General features: G+C 41.7%; 1 protein-coding gene across 1 annotated transcript in view; it reads left to right on the forward strand.

Moving 5' to 3' along the window:
- Positions 1–17,243, forward strand: part of ST3GAL3 (ST3 beta-galactoside alpha-2,3-sialyltransferase 3) — a 205,220-nt gene that overhangs the window by 126,629 nt on the left and 61,348 nt on the right. Inside the window, 1 exon segment of the mRNA XM_036867514.1 lies at positions 13,236–13,328. Within this exon segment, the coding sequence (XP_036723409.1) occupies positions 13,236–13,328 (93 nt within the window).

Here is a 17,243-nt window from a genome sequence, read left to right on the forward strand (position 1 = left end):
AGTAGACCCTGCTCGCTGCAACTAGAGAAACCCCACCCTCAGCAATGAAGACCCAATGCAGCCATAAATAAATTAATTTAAAAAAAAGAAACAGAGCAGAAATCAGTAGAGAAAATCAATAAAACCAAAAGCTGATTCTTTGGCAATATTAATAAAAGCAGTAAACCTCTAGCCAGGCTAGCCAAGAAAAAAAGAGAGAAGACACAGATTACTAATATCAGAAATGAAAGAAGGATCATCACTACTGATCCCATGGATATTAAAAGCATAATAAAGGAATATTATGAGCAACTCTGTGCCCACAAATTTGATAACTTAGATGCAATAGACCAATTCCTTGGAACACACAAACTACCAAAACTCATACAAGAAGAAGTGGATCATCTGAAGAGGCCTATATCTACCAAGGAAATTGAATCAATAATTAGTAACCTTCCAGAAAACACCAGGCTCAGATGGTTTCACTGGTGACTTCTATCAGACATTTAAGGAAAAGTTGATACCAATTCTCTACAATCTCTTCCAGAAAATAGAAGCAGAGGGAACACTTTCTAACTTGTTCTGTGAAGCCAGCATTACCCTAAAACCAAAACCAGATAAAGACATTATAAGAAAATTACAGACCAATATCTCTCATGAACATAATGCAAAAATTCTCAACAAAATATTAGCATATTGAATCCAATGATGTACAAAAAGAACCATACACCTAAATGAAGTGGGATTTATTCCAGATATGCAAGGTTGGTTCAACATTAGAAAATCAATTACTGTATTGCATCACATCAACAGGCTAAAGAAGAAAAATCATATGATCATATCTATAAGATACAGAAAAGCACTTGATACAATCCAACATCCAATCGTGATTTTAGGAAAAACTCTCAGCAAAATAGGAATGGAAAGAAACTTGCTCAATAAGATAAAGAACATCTACAAAAAATCTACACCTAACATCATGCTTGATGATGAGAAACTAGATGCTTTCCCCCTAAGTTTGGGAAAAGGCAAGGATGTCCCTTTTTACTACTCCTATTCAGCATTATACTGAAAGGTCTAGCTAATTCAATAAGAACAGTAAAGGAAATAAAAGGCATAGATATTAGGAAGGAAGGAATAAAACTGTCTTTGTTCACAGATGACATGATTGACTATGTAGAAAATCCCAGAGAACTGGCAGAAAACTCCTAGAACTAACTAGCAGTTATAGCACGGTTCCAGGATACAAGGTTAATATACAAAAGTCAGTTGCTTTCCTATATACCAGCAATGAACAATTGGAATATGAAATTAAAAACATAATGTCATTTATATTATCACACACAAAAAGAAATACTTAGGTATAAATCTAAATATATTGATATATATAAATTTATATATATAAGTACAAGACTCTGATCAGAGAAATCTAGATAAATTGAGAGCTATTCCATGTTCATGGATAGAAAGATTCAATATTGTTTAAATGTCAGTTCCTCCTAATTTGATCTATAGATTCAACGTAATCTCAGTTAAAATCCCAGCAAGTTATTTTATGGATATCAACAAACTTATTTTAAAGTTTATATGGAAAGGCAAACAACTGAGAATAGTCCACATAATACTGATAAAGAAGAACAAAGTTGAAGGACTGATGCTACATGACATTAGACTTAATATAAAGCTACAGTAATTAGGACAGCATGGTATTGGCAAAAGAATAGGCAAACAGACCAATGGAACAGAATAGAGAGTCCAGAAATAGAAATACACCAATATAGTCAATTGATCCTTTGTCAAGGAGCAAAGGCAATTCAACAGAGAAAAAAGGATCATCTTTTCAACAAATGATGCTAGAACAATTGGACATCCATATGTAGAAACTAAATCTTTCACCTTACACTTTTCATGAGAATTAACTCAAAATGGAATCTAATAGACCTAAATGTAAAACACAAAACTTCTAGAATATAACAGGAGAAAATCTGTGTGAACTTGGATTTGGCAATGAGTTTTTAGATACAAAACCAAGAGTACAATTCATGAAAGAAAAAATCAATAACTTGACTTACTAAAATTAAAAACTTTTGTTCTGTGAAAGACACTGATAAAATAATGAAAAAACAAGCCACAAACCAGAAAAAAATACTTGCAAAACACATGTTTGATTTTTAAAAGACTTTCATTCAAAATATACAAAGAACTCTTAAAACTCAGCAATAAGAAAAACAACCAACCCACTTAAAAATGGGCCGAAGACTTTAACAGACACCTCATCTGACAAGATATATACAGATGGCAAATAAGCATATGAAAAGATGCCCATATCTCATGTGTCATTAGGGAAATGCAGATTAAAACAAGAATAAAATATCACCACACCTATTAGAATGGCTAAAATACAAAATACTGACACACCAAATGCTGGCAAGGATGTGGAGCAACAGGAAGTCTCATTCATTGTTGGCAGGAATGCAGAATGGTTCAGCCATTTTGGCAACGTATTAAAAGCTAAACATAGTCTGACCACATGATTTAGCAATTACTCTTGTAGGTGTTTACCCAATTGAGTTGAAAACTTATGTCTATACAAAACTGCACACAGTGGCACAGTATGGCACAAATGTTGCACATTGCTCCAGTTTATACAGTAATAGGGCCTTTCTGTTTAATTATCTTTAAAAAATCATAATCGCCAACAACTGGAAGCAACCGAGATGTTCTTCATTAGGTGAATGAATAAACAAACTGCAGTACATCCAGACAATGGAGTATTATTTGGCTCTAAAAAGAAATGCACTATCAAGCTGTGAACAGGCATGGAGGAACCTTAAATACATGTTGCTAAATGAAAGAAGCCAGTCTGAAAAGTCTACATACTATATGGTTTCAACTGTATGACATTGTGGAAAAGGAAAACTATGGAGACAGTAAATACTATGCTACAGATCTTATGAGATTTAGCCTTTCCACTGAGCTCAGTTACGCACTGGCATGCCAGTTGAAGACAAGTCCCTGTATATGAGATGTTGGCTTCATTTCAGCGGCCCTCCTTCTCTGTCCCCAGGAGTCTCCTGATCTTCCTGCTGATAGGGCAGAAGTTTGGAGACAGCCAAGTGAGTTGGAGAGAATAATCCAAGTAAGAAAAATAAAAGAAATAGTTTTTTTCCTCATTAAATTAGTGAAATGGGGACTTCCCTGGTGGCACAGAGGTTAAGAATCCGCCTGCCAATGCAGGGGACAGGGGTTCGAGCCCTGGTCCGGGAAGATCCCACATGCTGCGGAGCAACTAAGCCTGTGTGCCACAACTACTGAGCCTGTGCTCTAGAGCGCGCGAGCCCCAACTACTGAGCCTGTGTGCCACAACTACTGAAGCCCATGTGCCTAGAGCCCGTGCTCCACAACAAGAGAAGCCACCACAACAAGAAGCCCATGCACCACAACGAAGATTAGACCCTGCTCGCTGCAACTAGAGAAAGCCTGCATGCAGCAATGAAGACCCAATGCAGCCAAAAATAAAAATAATTAATTAATTAATTTAAAAATATTAGTGAAATTATGATGATAATTCAGGTGGTCTAGAAGTAGAAAAAGCGGAAGTCAAACATTAAAACAGTAGGAATAGTTACCGACATTTGTATAACCTTTCAAAGAATGTTCTGACCTACATTGTTGCAGGAAATCATTTGATCTTCCCACCAGTCCTGTATTTGTTATAGCTATTTTAAGAGTTAAGAGACCGATTATCTCATGCCTGAGGTTACACAACTAGTAAGTGGAAGAGCTAGTTACTTAAACTCCGGTCTTTTTATCTTTAAGCCCACCCTTCTTTCTACCAAAGAAAGCAAAGGCTTTGGTGAGAATAAAGGATGGGTTTAAGAGTCAGTTTCTCTTGTCAAAAATGATAGTAATACTTACCCCAGAGTAGGGCTGCTCCAAGGGTGTGCAGAGCCCCGGCTAATATTTTTGTAAGGTCTCTGCTGTATAAATAAGTTGATGGGTCCATGTGAGAAGTAATGATTTATTAATGAGGATTTAGAACAATAGGGAAAGAAGAGATACTTATGTATGTGTATATTATCCATTCAGTGCACATGAAGTTTCTTCAGAGTATCCAGATACCCCTTCTTTCTGTTCAGGTTCAGTAACCATCTCATCATGTTTTTTTTATTGTCAGGTGCATCATTCCTGGCTAATTTCACATTTCCCACCATAAGAAAAAGGTAGCAGTACTGTTATTATTTACAGTGCCATGGCTTTCTGGAACCTGTTTTATAGAAACAATATAGATCTTCTTGTCTCTTCAGTTCTCCAGTACCCTTTATTTCATGCTGGTTACATCATTACTCTTTTTTTTTTTTAACATCTTTATTGGAGTACAGTTGCTTTACAATGGTGTGTTAGTTTCTGCTGTATAACAAAGTGAATCAGCTATACATATACATACATCCTCATATCTCCTCTCTCTTGCTTCTCCCTCCCACCCTCCCTATCCCACCCCTCTAGGTGGTCACAAAGCATGGAGCTGATCTCCCTGTGCTATGCAGCTGCTTCCCACTAGCTATCTATTTTACATTTGGTAGTGTATATATGTCCATGCCACTCTCTCACTTTGTCCCAGCTTACCCTTCCCCCTCCCTGTGTCCTCAAGTCCATTCTCTATGTCTGCGTCTTTATTCGTGTCCTGCCCCTAGATTGTTCCGAACCCTTTTTTTTTTTTTTTAAGATTCCATATATATGTGTTAGCATATGGTATTTGTTTTTCTCTTTCTGACTTACTTCACTCTGCATGACAGTCTCTAGGTCCATCCACCTCACTACAGATAACTCAATTTCATTTCTTTTTATGGCTGAGTAATATTCCTACATCATTACTCTTGATGCCACACTATCCTTATCCTTTATGCTGCCCACAAATACTGGCTTCCAGTGACTCTGAAAGGTTGTGACTGTGCTTTGCTGACAATGACCACAAATGCAAGTCTTACGCAGTGTATGAAGGGGAAATGTGAATTGTAATTAGTTCGTGGTCATGTTAAATTTACCATTTGAAACTACCAAGACTGAATCATGAAGAAATAAAAATCCAAACAGACCAATTACTAGTAAGGAGGTTGAATCAGTAGTCAGAAACCTCCCAACAAACAAAAGTCCAGGACCAGATGGCTGGTGAATTCTACCAAACATTTAAAGAAAAAATACCAATCCTTCTCAAATTTTTCCAAAACATAGAAGAGGAGGGAACACTTCCAAACTCATTTTATGAGGCCAGCATTATCCTGATACCAAAACCAGAGAAAGGCACTACAAGAAAAGAAAATTACAGGCCAATGTCTTTGATGAACACAGATGCAAAAATCCTCAACAAAATTTTAGCAAACAGAATTCAACAATACATTAAAATTCAACATACACTGTGATCAAGTGGGATTTATTCCTGCGATGCAAGGATGGTGCAACATCCATAGATCAATCAATGTGATAAACCACATTAATAAAATGAAGAGAAAAAAATCATATGATCATCTCAGTAGATACAAAATAAGCACGTGACAAAATTCAACATCCATTCATAATAAAAATTCTCAACAAAGTGGGTATAAAGAAAATGTACCTCAATATAATAAAGGCCATATATGATAAACCCACAGATAACGTCATACTCAATGGTAAAAAAGCTGATTCTTTCCTCTAAGATCAGGAACAAGACAAAGATGGCCACTCTCACCACTTTTATTCATTGTAGTACCAGAAGTCCTAGCCAAAGCAATTAAGAAAGAAAAAGAAATAAAACGCATCCAATTTGGAAAGGAAAAAGTAAAACTGTCTGTATTTAGAGGTGACAATATTATATATAGAAAATCCTAAAGATCCCACCAAAAAAAAAAACCTGTTAGAATGATTTTTAAAAATTCAATGAAGTTGTAAGATACAAAATCAATATACTATAAATCAGTTGTGTTTCTATACACTAATAATGAACTATCAAAAAGAGAAATTAAGAAAACAATCCCATTTACAATTGCATCAAAAAGAATAAAAATATCTTGGAATAAAATTTAGCTTAGGAGGCGAAAGGCTTTTTACACTGAAACTATAAGACACTGATGAAAGTAATGAAGAAGACACAAATGAAATGAATATTTTGTACTCATGGATTGGAAGAATTAATAGTTGTTTAAAATGTTATAGTATCTAAAACAACGTACAGAGTCAGTGCAATCCCTACCAAAATTTATCATTTGAAATTTTATAGTGTAAACATAGAATAGCACATCTTCCAACCATGCTCCCTCTTGGGACTCTTTTAAGCCCCACATGCCTAGATCTAAGGGCTGTACTCCTTAAAGGATTATTGTAAAGTTATATTAGATTAATTATGTCAACTCTGTGTGTGTGTGTGTTGTGTGTTGTGTGTGTTAATAAAATGTAGAAACAAAATTGAATTGGAGCAGTTGCAAGAGATTCCTGGTGGAAGTCTCGGTGAGAATTGCATATACAGCTCAGGCTAAAGGTGTTTGCAAGAGCTTACTAGAGAGCATCCTCCCAGACAAAATGAAGTAAATTACAAGGCCCTGGAGACAAAAGATAAACTGCAGTAGTGTCAGCTTCAGAATCACTGATCAAAGAGCAGAGTGGCTGATTTGTTGAGAAGATACTGGCAAGTGCCCAGTAGCAAGAGCTGAAAGGCAGGGCCTCCAGAGCTGAGAAGTACCCCAAATCCAGATCACACAAATCAAGCAGTCCCTCTTCTCTTAAAAGTGATAGAAGAGGACATGAGGACAGTGCCTCCATGTTTATCACAGATCACTGTAAGTGAGGCAAAACTGTATAGAAGGCCCAAGTCTGCAGTGGAGTTCACAAAGAGCAAAGGGTCAGTGATGCCCAGGGCAGGATAGATTGGGCACACCCCAAATGTGGGTGAATGAAGAGACAGTTGATAATTCAGGAAGAGCCAGCAGACCTGTAATCATGGGGGAGAGGCAGTCAGAGGAGATAGAAATTGTCCTTAGAGAGAAAACTTTCCATCTTGGAGCTTGAAAGGCTCTATGGCAGTATTAAATAACCTTTCTTACATAAAGGCTATTTCAGAAAAAAAAAAGAAAATGAAAATGTTTAATGACGGGCTAGGATTACTAAAGCTAACCTAAGCTGCTTCTGCCATTTCCCAAATCATGTCGTCATTCCAGAAAGCATCCCTTTAGTAATTGCAGAAGTTGCATCTTTCATCAGGAAGGTTAGAGAGGATAGAACTGAAGAAGCAGTGGTGGGGTGAACTCTGTGCTGGGAGTTCTTACCTGTGTTTATCATGCAAGTCCTCCCAGCACAATCGTACTGGCTACCTTGATTAAGTTGCTATATTTGCTTAAAAAGAAGCTAATATTTGTTAACTATGGTTTGTGAGGCAGTGTGCTAGGTGTTACACACATGGTCTTATTCCATTCTTGCAACCCGTTCCTTGAACTGCTTCCAGTAAACTAGCACCTGGAATGAGGGAGGGGGCACAGTAGGGGGCTAAGTTCAGTCTTTTCTGAGAGGTTCCAGAAATTAGCCCATTGGTCACGAGATGCCCAACACTGATCTATACAGTCCTAATCCTCAAAGTCCTTTCTTCATTTTCCCCAGCCATCACCACCTCATACCCACACTTCCTGTCAATTAACCTTCCAAGTCAAGGTAACCAATTGAGTTCAGTCCAACAAACATTTCGTTGGGTACTTACATACTCAGTGCCACGCATGGTACTCTGTGCTAGGCACTATACTCAGATTTCATGGTCTGGGAGAGAAAGATGTTTAAATGGACAGTTATTCCTTTTTAATTTTTTTAATATATTTATTTATTTATTTTTTGGCTACGTTCGGTCTTGGTTGCTGCACATGGGCTTCCCCTAGTTGCGGTGAGCAGGGGCTACTCTTCGTTGCGGTGCGCAGGCTTCTCATTGCGGTGGCTTCTCTTTGTTGTGGAGTGCAGGCTCTAGGCACGCGGACTTCAGTAGTTGTGGCACGTGGGCTCAGTATTTGTGGCTCACGGGCTCTAGAGCACAGGCTCAGTAGTTGTGGTGCACGGGCTTAGTTGCTCCACGGCGTGTGGGAATCTTTCCAGAGCAGGGCTTGAACCCGTGTGCCCTGCATTGGCAGGCAGATTCTTAACCACTGTGCCACCAGGGAAGTCCCTAAATGGACAGTTTATTCTTCAGGATAACACGTGCTAGGCCATAGTTATGTCCTAGTCATCACTGTATCCCTAATCCCAGGCCAACGTCTGGCACATAACAACAACGAGACTGTTACAGTTAGCATGTACTGAGGGAGAACTATGTGCCAGGCATTGTACTAAACATTATATTCTCAACATAATCCTCACAACAATTTTATGAGGTATTAGTATAATTCCAGTTTTAAAGATGTGGAAATTAAGGCACAGAGCAGTTAAATAACATGCCCAGCTAGTAAGGGATAGAGCCAGGGTACAAACCCAAGCAGAGTGACTCTGTTGCCTCTAAATATCTGTTGAGTGAATGAATGAGTGAGTGAGAGGATGGAAGAGAAGGAGGTTGGAGAGAAAGAGAGTGGGGACAAGTGAGCAAGGTCAGGTGACTGTCAGCTCTAGGTAAAATGGGGTCCACAGGCAGGAGAGGTTGGTTCTGCTTGGCAGGGGAAGCAATCACGAAAAGTTTCACAAAGGAAGTGGTGCTTCACCCGAATGTTGCAAGATGAATAGGTAGTCACTGGCCAGGGTAGGGCAGGGTAGACAGAGCTAAGGCCAACCCTTCTACTTTTGTGGTAGATCCTTTCCCTCTCTCACCTTCTCGGGGACATTTCTCCAACTGTCCCATTTCTGTTGCATCATGCTTGAGTTTTCCTCTTATTCTAACCAGCTTATATGCATGCTGAAAAATTTCCTAACCTCAAAAAACTCTTTCCCTGCAATTCCCCTCCAGCAATTGCCCCATTTCTCTGTCTCCCTTTATAGCAAAACTTCTAAAAATGGTAGTCTCTATTCCCTGGCTCCAATTCTTCTGTTTTCTCTGAAACCCGATGAAAGCAGCATTTCACCCCCACCCTCCAGTGAAACAGCTCTACTCAAAGTCAAGAGCAACCTCCATGTTGGCAAATCCAGCTGTCAATCTTACGGCTACCTTCCCAGGCCCAGCACAGTGTTTGATGCAGTTGGTCCCCGTATCTTTCTTGAGACACTTCATTCCTTTGGCACCTGAGACATCACACTCTGTCCTGATTATTTTTCTGTCTCAGGGACTGCTTCTTTCAGCCTTTTGCCATGCTACTCCTCACCCCCCAAATACTGATCCTTTTTTCTTTTTTTTTTAACGTCTTTATTGGAGTATAATTGCTTTACAATGGTGTGTTAGTTTCTGCTTTATAACAAAATGAATCAGTTATACATATGTTCCCATATCTCTTCCCTCTTGCGTCTCCCTCCCTCCCACCCTCCCTATCCCACCCCTCTAGGTGGTCACAAAGCACTGAGCTGATCTCCCTGTGCTATGCAGCTGCTTCCCACTAGCTATCTACCAAATGTTGACCCTTAAAATGCACACGGTGATCAGGGCACTCTCCCACTGGAAATCATTCAGTGACTCTCCCCAGGACAGAATCCAGACTTGAGCATTGGAAACCTCCGCCACCTCACCTGTCACGAAGTACGTGTGTGGTGCTCTAGAGGACAGCCAGCCCCTCCAAATGTTCTTTCTCACCACACCCTCCAAGATCTCTGAGAGCTGAGTGGTTCCCATTTGCAGATGAGGAAGCTGAGAAGCAGATTGTCCTTCACTTGCCCACGGTCACGCACCTTGCAGTGTCCTTTATGAAAGCTTCTAATTCCAGGTCCTGTATTCTTCCCATTTACAACCTGTTGTTTGACCTGATTCCTTAAACTTGGGACTTCTGAGTGAAGCAGAGGCGTGGAAGTCTGGTTCCTTCTTTTAGGTGCCAGCCTCTCCATCTGGATTTCCTCTTAAGAGTGCAGTGGTTTACACTCTTCACCCCAGGCGCTTGGTAGTCACGTTTGCAGGACAATGGTGCTCTTACTGGTCAAAATGCTAAATCTCCCCAAATGAAAGGCCAGCTGCAGAGTATGAGAAGAACAAGGGCTGAATGATTTGATCAGACATCTGTGGGGGCCTCCTGGCATTTGGAGTGTGAGTGCCTTAGAGAAACTAACTATTCGGGCCCAAGGGAGTTGGAGACTGTTAATCTTGGTGGTTTTGACCGCTAACTGCCCCAGAGGTCCCAGCCTGCTGTATGACTCAGAATCCCCAACACTCCCCCTATTCTTCTCTCACTGGGATAGTCAGGAGGCCATTTCTAAGGCATTTTAATTTGGTAATAACTTGACATGGCCCACTATGCCCAGGGCTGTATGTTTTAGAAGTTACTGTTGCTTGGGGGGTTGGTTTAGAGCTGCTCCATCCTTAATATCTGACTACCCTGCACTGGCATGGGAAGAGCCCTTCCTGGTGGGCTCTGGCTTCCTGTGTTCCATCTTGCCTGTGCTCTTTTTTCTCCATTATGGATTACCTGAGTCCATAGACCCTGGACTATCCCATAGCCCGATTCTTTTTTTTTAACTAAAAAAATTTTTATACATTTTGTAAAAGTTACTTTCCACTTACAGTTATTACAGAATATTGGCTGTATTCCCCATGTTGTACAGTACATCCTTGAGCCTATCTTACACCCCATGGTTTGTACCTCCCACTCTCCCACCCATATTTTGTCCCTCCCCACCCTTCCTGCTGGCAACCACTAGTTTGTTCTCTATATCTGTGAGTCTACTTCTTTTTTTGTTACAGTCACTAGTTTGTTGTATTTTTTAGATTCCACATATATGTGAGATCATACAGTATTTGTCTTTCTCTGTCTGACTTATTTCACTTAGCATAAGGCCCTCCAGGTCCATCCATATTGCTGCACATCTAGAGCCCTGATTCTTGAAGCATTTTGCCAGAAGTTGATGGTGTTCACTAGAGAGAGGAAAGATGTGGCTGAAGATTTGTCTGCTGTTGTACATGCATTTCTACATGCATTTCTGCAATGCACTATGTTAAAGGGACGACCACCATCCATCTTTCCTTTTCTTTGTGAAACTTTCTGGAATTCAGAAAGACCATAGGAACCCACAGTACCAGGCAAGCAAGCGGATGGTGGGGGATTGGAGACAAGGATATGAAGGACTCATAATGCCTCACTGCTTGTTACACACCTCCAGAGAGCTTCTCTACCCCATCTCCAACTGCACTGACCACTCATGCTGTCCCTGGACTCTGTGCTTCCCTCTGTGATGGCACTGACTGTGATCCACACCAGGGCGGTGCCATACTAAGAGCTCCTGCACTCGTGTTAGAGAGAAATAGTTTCACATAGTATCCACTACTTACTAGCTGTATGATCTTGAATAAGTCTCTTCATTTTTCTGAGCTTGTATGTAAATTAATAATTAATAGCACCTACTCACCTGCTATTGAGAGGAGTAATTGAAGAAATCTATAATGTTTTCATCACTGTGCCTAGTCCAAAAGCTTCCGGTAGGTTTAGTAATTGCACTGAAGTTTATGTTTCATTTCTGAAATACAGTTGTTTATGTAAGAAAATGTTGTTATGTAAATTCTCTTGTTAAACCCTTGACTTTCTTTTGCCTACCAAATAAAAGCCCAACTCCAGGCTTGTCGCTCAGCATTTACATTTGCATTTCAGGCTTTAAATTTCAGTGGTAGGGAAAGCTAAAAAAATGTAGATTTTTTAGAAGAAATTACAGATGAGTTTGTCTAAATTCAGTGAACAGTGACTCTGTATAAGGCCCTGGGCTAGGCTCACAGGGCACTGAGTGAATCACACATGACGCATGATAGGTGGTGCCATCATGGTTTCTGGCTGTCCTGTATAGGCACCAGCCTCCCCTACCCTGGACCCACCCCGCCCCCGCCCCTGCAGAAGGCAGCCCTGAGGGAAGACTCACCACAGGGCCCCAGCACAGCAGAGCAGCTGGGCATCAGAGTGCTGGCAGCTGGCCCAAGGGTGGAGACTGGGGAGGTTGGGGCTGGGAACTGGCAACGAGCCAGGGCTCCTTCAGGTGCCCCAGCACACAGGGCCTCCAGCCCCAGCAGTCACTGAATGTGTCCTGTTCTTCCGCTGTGGTCTTCTCTAGACTGCACTGGGCAGGGTTTTTGGTGGCAGGGCTGTGACTCCAGCTGCACACTGAACACATATGGACACTGAAGCCCAGAGATATGAGGTGACTTGACTACAGTCACACAGCAACAAAGCCAGGGCTAGAACTCACAAGCCTTCTGAAAAATAGTCAGTGCTCTCTGACTTATGGGCTCCTGAGATTGTCTTATGTCCAGTCCAAGTGTAGTGAGATTGTCGGGGCCATTTTGTTCCTTCAGAAGATCATAAGGGTCTTCTATGTGCCCATCTCTGTGCAAAGAACTGGGGGTACAGGGTTAAATCAGACCCTGACCTTGGGAATTTACAGTGCAGTGAGGGAGACACACTACCAACGATTGCAGTTCCGTAGAGCGAGTGCTGGGCAATCATGTAACGCGGGTGGCGGGGGGTGGGCGGTGAGCACAGGGAGGCACTTGGCCCAATCTGGGGGTCAGGGAACCAAGCCCAGAGAAACTGACATCTGAGCTGAGTTGTGAAGGACCAGGAGGCACAGGCAAGTGGAGAAGGACAAGGAAGAACATTCCAGGCACAGAGGATAGGAGAGCATCCTTAACTAAACGCCCCAACATGTATTTGATCTACATTCAGGGCACTGTGAGTGGTTCCCACTGGCTGGATCATAGTGTGTGTGGAGAGAATAGAGGCAGATGAGGCTGGACATGTAGACATATTCAGGAAGGTTGAAAGGGCAGTGCCTGTGACTTTATCAAAGTCTGGCGGCTCTCTCCTTAGGTCTCCAGGCTCTACTCTCCCAGTCTGGGAGCCTGGATGGAGTCCCTGATTTCCCTGGAATCAGGCTTACTGCAAAGATTCTATGCAAAACCCAGTGAGCTCTTTTTACCAAATTCCAGTGCCGGGCCTTACTTATTTATCTACCTATTCCTTTAGGGTTTCTTGGCTCCTCCCCCTTACCCCCACCTCCAGGGCCTTGGTGTGGAAAAGGGGCTGAAGTGCTGATTGTAGAGAGTGAAGCTTTATTCAGGGTTTACACACCTACAGCTCTTCATGAACTAGTAACCGCTGCCCAGTGCCTGGCAAGCTGTGACTCTCTTTCTCTTCCCATAGGCCTGCTGAGTTAGCCACCAAGTACGCAAACTTTTCAGAGGGAACTTGCAAGCCTGGCTATGCTTCAGCCTTGATGACTGCCATCTTCCCCCGGTAAGTGCTCCTGTTTCTTCCCATCACCTGGATAGCCTGGTCCATGGCCCAGGACTCAGACACCCTGCCCCTTGTGGCAAGTGGTGTGCCTCTGAGAAAATGAGATTCTGTGGTACCTTCCCTCCTGTGTCCTTGAGTCTGTGGGTGCCTGGAAAGGACTTTGCTTTTGGTTGGTTCCTTCTCCAGTCCCACTCTAGGCCCTTGCTACACCTTACCCCCGTCTTCCTCTCAGAGCGTGTACCTGCCAGCACAGCTCATTTCTGTGGAGGAAAGAGACGAGGTAGAACCTACGTGGTTCCCCTTGGAAGCCAGGTATCCAGAGGCAGCCAGACAGTGCTCCACAGCGCAGAAGCTCGTAGTCTTTTTTGGAAGCTAGGACCAACTACCTGGCTTCAGGGAGGCAAATCCAAATAAAGCAGGAAATAAAGAGGAGTTTCTGAGCCTGGCGTTCTAGAGTTCCTGCTTTCCTTGATAGGAGCTGCTGAAAGAAGCTGTGCCAAACCCTGGGAGATCCTTTCACCCAATTCCACTGAGAGGCCTTGCTTGCTTATCCGCCTTTTCCTTTTGGGTTTTCTTTCCTGAAACCGTGGTGTGGAAAAGAGCCTGACATGCTGCGATCGTCTTGTCTGCGGTCCGAGTGCAGTGAGACCCTTGGGGTCGTTTTGTTCCTTCAGAGAGTTATAGGACTATCTGACTTGGAGGGGATGTAGGAGGGGCTGCTCGGGACCTCTGGGAGTCAGGATGTAGCACTCAGACCACCAGAGGAGCCCTAGGGGTGGCCTCTTGGGGTGGGCTGTGTTCACGGGGGAAGGGTATGCACCCCGTCCCTTAGAAGGCTGAGGTTAGGGCACACAGTGTGCTTGCAAAGGAATGCTGACAGCTTGCCCAAAAGCAAATCCAGGATATTTGGATTTTATGCTCCTTTTCTTTCCTAATGTCAGCAATCCAAGCTTAGCTCCTTGTATAAAACAGAAGGCTCTGCTGGCTGAATATCTGGTGTTCAGTTAGAGATCTCTTTGTCCGGGGTCTGCCTTCTGACTTGATTCCAATGTTTTGTTTCCCCCAGCTATTTACTGAGCACTTCTTAAGTGTCTGGCACCATGTTCCATATTCTTGCATGGGTTTTCTCAGACCTACATTGCTCAGGCCCCTGGGCCAGACACCTGTGAGTTTTCCTTGACCTGTGTATGGGTTTTCTAATTGAAAGTAATACAAGCATGTGGGGAAAAAAAACTCAAACAGTACAAAAGGGTATATATTCCCACTCCAGATCCCAGAGACAGCCAATATTACTATAAACAGGAATATACTGTATTTATTATACTGTATCTTGCTTTTTACTCCTAACAATATGTCTTAGAGTTTATCCTATTACCAGCATATATGGATTCATCTCATATTTTAAATGATTGCATAATATATAATTGTTTGGAGGTGTCATAATTTTATTAAAGATTTGTTGAGGTTTAATTTACATACAGTAAACTCTACATATTAGTATAGTTGTATGAGTTTTGATAATACCTTTGTGCAACCACCATAACAGTTAATAGAACATGTCCAACATCACCCCCAAAAGTTCCTTCATACTTCTTTGCAGTTAACCCCTCCCTTGACCCCCAGGCCCTGACAACTACTGTCCCTGTAGTATTTCCAGAATGTCATATAAATGGATCATATAGTAGCCTTTTGGGTCTGCCTCTTTTGTTTAGTATAATGCATTTGGGATTCACACATGTGTGTAGCAGTTGCTTGTTCCTTTTTATTACTGAATAGTATTCCATTATATGGCCATAACATTGTATGTTGTTTATTCAACAGTCAAAAGACATTTGGGTTAATTCCAGTTTTTAGCTATTATAAATAAAGCCAGTATAAACATTTGTGTAGAGGATGTATGCTTCACTTCATAAGAATTTGCCAAACTGTTTTCCAAAGTGACTATACTGTTTTGCTTTCCTGCCAGCAAAGTATAAGAGTTTTAGTTGTTTTATATCCCTGACATCTTTTTAATTTTAGCTGTTCTAGTAGGTTTAGAGGGAAGGGAAGGCTTAGAGGGCTTACCAAGGAAGCCCTGCTTTTGATGTTTTATCTAAGAAGTCTTTCCCAGGACTTCTCTGGTGGCACAGTGGTTAAGTGTATCATTTTATTTTTAGATTCCACATATGGTCAGTTTCTAACAGAGGGATGTTGAAGTCTCCATTTATCAGTTTTTGCTTCAGTGTATTTTGAAGCTCTGCCATTTAGTGCATACACATTTAGGATTGTAGCCCCTTGCTGAATAGAATCCTTCATTTTTCTGAAATGTCCCTTTTTCACTGGTAATAATCCTTGTTCTGAAATCTTCCTTGTTTGATATTAATATAACCACTCCAGCCTTTTAAAAGTTAGTTTCATCATGGTATATGTTTTTCTATTCTTTTACATTTTCTGGTGGAGAAGGAGTTTGTATGTTTATACCCTTGAGCATCAGAGAAGTTGGATCTTAGGGGTGTGGTTGGCAGCAGTCCCTCCTTTTACATTTAACCTATCTGTTTCTTTATAGTTAGAGAGCGTTTCTTGCAGACAACACACAATGGAGTCTTGCTTTTTTATCCAATCTGATAATGCCTGCCTTTTACTGGAATGTTTATACTGTTTATATTTAATGTAATCATCAGTGTGGTTCGGCTTAAATCTACCATCTTGCTATGAGTTTTCTGCTAGTTTCTTTTTTCCCTTTCTTTTCCTGCTTCCTATGTGTTTCCTATGTGTTTTTTCCTGTTTCCTATGTGTGATCTTGGAAAAGTCACAGCATAACTCATTAGTCAAGAGAATGAAATGAGAGGATGTATCTTGGGGCTATAAAGTTAGATCATTCCAGCAAAACTTAATGTTAGACACTAGTGAACTCTGTTTTCCCAATGACTTTCATTAAATCAGGTAAGTTTTTTCAGGGAGAAATAAAGATCCCAGAATAGGTCATGGTAAACATTTAAAATGTAGGTTTAAAGAAAAAATACAACTCACAAAATCTTAATTGACACTCCACATTTTCCTAGCAATGCTTTGCTATAAACATTTGAGTGGCTTTTTAAAGGTGCTTTGATGAAAGATTGAGTATCATGTCTTTTTGATGGTAACCAGTGAAGCCACTTAGCATCAGGCACAAGCATGCATCCATAGGTGAGGCCTGCGGCGAACAGTTTCAGCCAAAAGCAGAACCCAAATCCAGGCTGTGCCCAAGTACAGCAGCAACACTGACAGCCAACACCTACTGATGTATCAATATTGACTTCTCAGATCCTCTGCTAAGACCTTTTCCTATTTTTTCTGTTTTAATCCTCCCAACAATCATATGAAATAGGATTGTTATTAATACAGTTTTAACTCTGAGGAAATGGAGGCGTAAAGAAGTCGAGCAGTTTGCCTGAGGTCACACGGATAGGAAGTGATGAAGCCCAGTTTGAACCCTACTCTGACCGCCTAGCCCATATGCTTAACTGCCACATTCTATTGCCTGTCACAGCTGCTGTCCCATGGGCAGGGTGGCTAGGGGCCAGAGTGCAGAAGTCTACCAGTTGCCCGATGGGGGCTCAGGAGGCACTGGTGTAGAAATTGCCTTCTTGCCTGGCTCTACAGAGGAAAACCTCCCTTCTCTTGGGACACTCTTTGCTTTGGGAAGGCCAGGGTGCATGGCGTGTGTCTGAGACTGTGTGTGTCTGTGATTCTCATGCTACTAAGGAATCGTTGCCGTGGTCCAAGCTGCCCAAATTCCCCCGAGTGCAAAGGATGGCTTTTGAAACCTTGCTGAGCTCTCTGAGGCAGGAAGTCTGGAGTATTGACAGAGTCCCAACTGCCTGTCTTGGGACTCTCGCGTGAGAAGGTGCAGGAGGCCTACTGCACTGCCCTGGGGGATTTGAAAGTTTATGGGCT

Source organism: Balaenoptera musculus, chromosome 1, assembly GCF_009873245.2.
Source record: "Balaenoptera musculus isolate JJ_BM4_2016_0621 chromosome 1, mBalMus1.pri.v3, whole genome shotgun sequence".
NCBI classification, from domain to species: Eukaryota; Metazoa; Chordata; class Mammalia; order Artiodactyla; family Balaenopteridae; genus Balaenoptera; species Balaenoptera musculus.